The 6,192-nt window shown below is 42.4% G+C and overlaps 1 protein-coding gene across 3 annotated transcripts in view; it reads left to right on the top strand.

Annotated features, from left to right (window-relative positions):
• Positions 1-6,192, top strand: part of SLC4A8 (solute carrier family 4, sodium bicarbonate cotransporter, member 8) — a 128,651-nt gene that overhangs the window by 77,610 nt on the left and 44,849 nt on the right. For all 3 annotated transcript variants that reach the window (XM_011930638.1, XM_011930637.1, XM_011930639.1), the window contains 2 exons: positions 4,972-5,146; positions 5,750-5,883. In XM_011930638.1, the coding sequence (XP_011786028.1) occupies positions 4,972-5,146; positions 5,750-5,883 (309 nt within the window). The remainder of the gene's footprint in view (positions 1-4,971; positions 5,147-5,749; positions 5,884-6,192) is intronic.

Below are 6,192 nucleotides of genomic sequence, written 5' to 3'. Positions count from 1 at the left end.
TGATATAAATGACGAATTGATGGGTGCTGACGAGTTGATGGGTGCAGCACACCAACATGGCACAAGTATACATAGGTAACAAACCTGCACGTTATGCATATGTACCCTAGAACTTAAAGTATAATAATAAAAAAAAAAAACATTTTCTTTAAAGTTGGGAGAGGTCTCAATTTGGTGGGGAGGCCTGGTATTGAGAGGCAGTTCAAGGGAAGCATGTGTCCTCAGAAGGGGTTCCAGGATAGAGACTCTCCTAGAGGAGGTGGTAATTTTTTCAAGAAAAGGTTTTGAGTATGGATTTGATATTTCAAAATTATAATTTATCTTTTGGATATAAGGGGTATCCACAGTTTAGAAACTTAAGAGTTTGAAAGTAGTAGAATTTAGGGCAACAAGGTTTTCCTCAAACCAGTATCTGTGCAGAGGTGAGATTTTAGGTTGCTATTGGTGCCAAAGAAAACAAATGGATTAGCGTCCCAGGCTTTGTGAGAGGGGGTCACTTATAATCAATTCCACCTGAACGTTTGGGAGACCATTATATTGGATCTCAACAGTTATAAGATATTGGAAATGGCATCTGATATCCCCAAGGAAATCCCATATTGCCAGGATCATATGCTTATTCACAAACCGCAAGTATCTTAACTCACAAATTCAAATGGAGTTTGAAGGAGTTCTCCCATAATGTCATGTCAGGAACTTCTGGAATTGACAAAGCTAAAAGGAAGCTCTGGGCTCAGAGCTTAGCTCTGCTTGATATGGGAGATGCTTCCTCTTTCTGAGCTTCTGTCATTTTCCTTAAGGCCAAGCCGTATGACCTTCCTCCCATTGTAGCCCCTTAGGCAAGGTGACATAATGGCTGCGAAGATCATATTTCCAGGCCAGCTCTGGCCTCTTTCTCAGTCTCAAATTATGTGGGAGGTAAATGTGAGCCTTTTTTTGCATGGGGACATCCTGTAAGTTTCTGTACTTTCCTGGACTGCATATTAAAACCACATTAGCCTGGGTTTTATAATTTTTTGGACTATTAATTGTGTTTCTTTGAGATGCAAAACTGCTTTATGCATGCCATGTTGCACAATCTTGGAGCAAAACTTGGATAACATCTTAGGGAATGTTATCCTTGTTGGATGGAGAAGTATTTGAAGGCAGGGTGAAGTAAACTCTAAGAAGGTGGGAAAGAAGACAAAATTGAAATGGTACTGTGAGTTCTATATGATTTGACCCTCCAAGCCAGGGTTAAGACAGGTCTTAAACCTCCCTGATATTGACTAAGGCAGGGATGCCATAAGTAACACAGAAGAAAATATGACTAGAGTGTTCCTAGGCCACAAGCTCCACAGCAAGGAGGGTGCTCTGGAAAGGGTCTTTTCAGGGTAGATTTCTGTCCCTTATGGGGGATGCCACTTTTGGGAAGGGTTAATGGAAAAAAGAATCAGGAACTGCTATCTCGATGATCCCCCCACACTTCAAACAGGTTTCTTCCAAAGTATATCAGACAAATGGATGGTTGGCCTGTTTCTAAAGCCCTCCAGGGAAGGGTTCCTTAAGTCTATGCTCCAGAGCCTAGTGACCCTCTACACGGGTAAGTCCTTTCTTGCATCAAGCTTAAACTCATATCCCTGTGTGCCTCTTGCCCCAGAAAACTTGAATGTGAAGGACAGTGTTGAAAGGGAAAGGAAATCCCAAGTACAGAAAGAAGCATCCATGCCTGATGAATATCTGTTGTAGATGTGCAACCATAGTCTGATTTTATGCATGAATGAGGTGTGAGGCTGACTTCATAAAGTGTTCAGAAATTATTTCATTAATTTATAGTTATACCATCCATAAGAGCTCAGATCTTTCCCTGCCTTTTAATCACTGCTAGACAGATAGATGTCTTCCCTTTTTATGGCTTCTCAGAAATCCATTTCACATAAATCTTTTGTCTGTTGCTCACAGACACTCCTCTCCTCCTGTGTCTAGGGGCTGAGTATTCATGGCAGCATCTCAGGTAGCCTCAGAGTGTGTGTGTGTGTGTGTGTGTGTGTGTATGTGTGTGTAGGGGGTCACTATTATACAGGGAGATTCTTCTCACAGAATTATGCTCTTCAGAGGAAGATGACTGGTAATGAAGAGGTGATAATCACATGATAATAAGATGCTATGTTAGCTAAGAACCCAGAAATACTTGAATCTTGCCCCAGATAAATTACTGCTGCCTGCAAGGTATTGAGGGGCTATTTACCTAGAGGAGAAAGCAAGACAAACTGACACTTTATTACTAACTGAAGCATTGGCCCCAAACCCTGAGGCCTCATGATTTAGCCTAGATCATGTAGATAGCTCCTTTACCTAAGCTAGGTTTGCCAGATAGGCTAAAACTAAGGCAGATCACAAGGCTGGCTTTGCTTCTCTTCCCTAAGCCCAGACCTAGATTATGATGTTACTGCTGTAAGTTGAGGAAAGGTGAACCCAACTATACCCACCAGAACCAGAGGAAAAGAGCGGGTGGGTAAGTGTCTGTCCTGTGTCCACCCATTGTACTAGCTATATGAGAGAGAGTGTTCCAGGAGAAAGGGCGGGCTGGATCTTCTCCCCTGGCATACAGATCCCAGGCCTCCTCATACTCCTCCAGTCTTCTAGGTGAGAGAAGGAAAGAGAGCTCACCAAGTCTCCTTCCATAAGAGAGTAGCTTGTGTGCTTTTTTAAAAATAGCTTTTTATTATAGAAAATTTCAAACATAAAGTAGGGAGAATAGTTTAATGATCCCCCAGATACCCATCAACTATTACCAACATTTTGCCAATCTTGTTTCATCTGTTTCTTCCCAGTTAATTTTATTTTTATGTTTTCTAGATTTTTTAAACCAAATCACCGACATTTTACCTGTAAATACTTCAGTATGCATCTCTTTGATTAGGACATTACAAAAATTATCATGCCGTTATCAAACTAACAAAATTAGCAATCATTCTTTACATTGTCTAGTGCTCCATTCTTATTAAACCTTTCTATGATTGTGTTAGCAACATCTTTTTTAGAGTTCATTTGTTTGATATAGGAGTCAATCAGAGTTTGCATTTGGTTATTATGTTCCCATTCTGTAATAGTCCCTCTTCCTTTTTTTTCTATGCCATTGATTGGTAGAAGAAACCAGGTGATTTGTGCTATAAAATGCTGAGTGGCTGTTTTTGTTATTCACCTGACAGCCCTCCCCCTGGTGCAGTGGCTCCACTCTTAGAAAATGTGATTGAATTGGGAACACATCTCCTTCTTAGTGTGGGATATCTTCTTGGTCTGTCTCATCTTTGGGAAGAGGAGAAGGGCGCTGAAGTCCTGCCACCAAGTCCTGTTGATTCTACCTCCTGATTAGCTCTTGAATCCATCCATTTCTCATCCTAATCTATGTTCCATTCATCATACTACCACAGAATGGTCCTTCCAGAATGTATGTTTGATTATGTCACTCCTCTGTTTATAGTTCTTCAGTAACTTGACATGCTATTAGGATAAAGTTTTAATTCCTTAAAACCATTTCTGGCAGGCGCGGTGGCTCACACCTGTAATCCCAGCACTTTGGGAGGCCGAGGTGGGCAGATCACAAGGTCAAGAGGTCGAGACCATCCTGGCTAACACAGTGAAACCCCGTCTCTACTAAAAATACAAAAAAATTAGCCAGTCATGGTGGCGGGCACCCATAGTCCCAGCTACTCAGGAGACTGAGGCAAGAGAATGGTGTGAACCTGGGAGGTGGAGCTTGCAGTGAGCCGAGATTGCACCACTGCAATCCAGCCTGGGCAACAGAGCAAGACTCTGTCTCAAAAAAAAAAAAAATAATAATAATAAATAAAACCATTTTAAAGGCCTTTTTGACTTAGCTTCTCCAGCCTTGTCTATTGGCATTCACCCTTCGCACTGTATTATCCACTCACATCTCTCAGCACCTTGATCCACCAAGCACTCTCACCTTTAAGTGTCACCCATGTTGGTCCCTCTGCCTCATCTGCTTAACTCCCAGTCCCTCCCTGAAGTCATGGCTGAAATGCCCCTCCCTGCTCTATGCCACCATAGCACCCTCACAATACTGCCTGTCTCCTGTACTAGACTTGGTCCTGAAGAGCAAGGCTGTTCATGTCTTGCTCATTGCTGCATCTCCAGTACCTGGCACAGTGCTTGGCACCAAGTATCTGCTGCTACTTGTCAATTGCATGAATGAATTACTATACACATTTCTCACAAGTAAGGGGGGTAGTTGTTCAGAGTAAGAAAGTGCATGTTGGCTGGGCGCGGTGGCTCAAGCCTGTAATCCCAGCACTTTGGGAGGCCGAGACGGGCGGATCACGAGGTCAGGAGATCGAGACCATCCTGGCTAACCCGGTGAAACCCCGTCTCTACTAAAAAATACAAAAAAACTAGCCGGGCGAGGTGGCGGGCGCCTGTAGTCCCAGCTACTCGGGAGGCTGAGGCAGGAGAATGGCGTGAACCCGAAAAGCGGAGCTTGCAGTGAGCTGAGATCCGGCCACTGCACTCCAGTTTGGGCGACAGAGCGAGACTCCATCTCAAAAAAAAAAAAAAAAAAAAAAAGAAAGTGCATGTGATAGGGGCTTTTTATCTAGAAAACATTTAATAAAACTAGCAATTTTAATACCTTAAGTTGGTTTTGCACATTTCCTCCTAACAGCTCAGAATTTAAAGTCTGAAGCTAATACTTGCTTTCCTTTTTTTGAACTTTTTATTGAATGGATAATATGCATATCTAAATTAATTCTTTGTATGTTTAGGATATTCATTGGAATTTACCATAAGTCATACCCTTGGTTGCAAAGAGACTCTATGCTGACCCAAGAGAGATATCTGTACTGGAGTCAAACTGAAGCCAAAGTCTTACCTCTAAACGGAGCACATTTGAAATGCTCTCAAATGTGTGCTGTTTACATGCTTTTAGGGAAGAGGGACTGTGTTAGAGGCCTGTCTATTGTGTTTCCACAGGCTATTTGGGGGCTTGGTGCTGGACATCAAGCGGAAGGCCCCCTGGTACTGGAGTGACTACCGGGATGCACTCAGCTTACAGTGTTTGGCCTCCTTTCTGTTCCTGTACTGTGCCTGCATGTCACCTGTCATCACCTTTGGGGGATTGCTTGGAGAAGCCACTGAGGGACGCATAGTAAGGACTTTTAACCACTTCTAATGGTCCCAAACAAGACCTAAAATATTGTGGCGGCGGCCAAGTCCACTGTGGGGGAAATTACCTGGTCTAGGACTGAAGAGATTGGATTTTTCCTCTGAATTACCATGGTCTTCTGACATCATACCAAAGAGCAACACAGTCCTCTCTTTAGAACAGACTCTTCTGCTTGAGCATCAGCTTCAGTAGTTGGTTGCCTAGTTGAATTTTCTATTGCCTCAGTGATGGAAATTGGATATAGTGATGCCATTTTAAAATAAGATTTAAAGTGACTCTATATGTGAGCTTGTAGTGTGAATGGTATCACTGTGCTTTCTATATATTTTCAAATACTGAATTGAGTCACTGAAGAATAGGAGTTAGTTAAGGAATCATGTGTCAATGGATCTGGGCACCTGAATTATTAAAGTAGTATCTGTTTATAGGAGTATTAGATGGTGTGTGCACATCACTCTTGCTAAGATGAAATACAAGCAAATGGCCATCAAGGCACACAGGAGAGCAAAGTCAGGAATGTAGCTAAGCCAACATTACTCTGTACTGATGGGCTATGGACTCAGTGATGGCTTTTTTTCCTCTTAGAGTGCAATTGAATCCTTGTTTGGAGCCTCCATGACTGGGATTGCTTATTCCTTGTTTGCGGGACAGGCTCTCACCATCCTGGGAAGTACTGGGCCAGTGCTTGTGTTTGAAAAGATTTTGTTCAAATTCTGCAAGTAAGACATTTGTTTTTCTGAAAACCCTAACCAGATTTAGTGATTATGTTGCCAGGGTTAAATGTCAGGGTTCTACTCAGTACAGACAGACAATATCATCTGGATTGGAAGAAACCTGAAAGGAGACCATAATTTGGTCTGTTGTCCTGCCCCCAGGTAGCAACATACCTAAAATAGCAGATCTCCTGTTCTTTTTTTTTTTTTTTTTTTTTGAGATTTGAGACAGAGTCTCGCTGTCACCAAAACAGGACTGCTCTGGCGCAATCTCAACTCACTTGAAGTCTCAGCCTAGATGTCAACTACTCCTCC

The sequence above is a fragment of the Colobus angolensis genome, unplaced genomic scaffold, assembly GCF_000951035.1.
Source record: "Colobus angolensis palliatus isolate OR3802 unplaced genomic scaffold, Cang.pa_1.0 Scaffold87, whole genome shotgun sequence".
Classification (NCBI taxonomy): Eukaryota; Metazoa; Chordata; class Mammalia; order Primates; family Cercopithecidae; genus Colobus; species Colobus angolensis.
The sequence above is the reverse complement of the archived record's forward strand: the minus strand, read 5'-3'. Positions and strand labels throughout refer to the sequence as shown.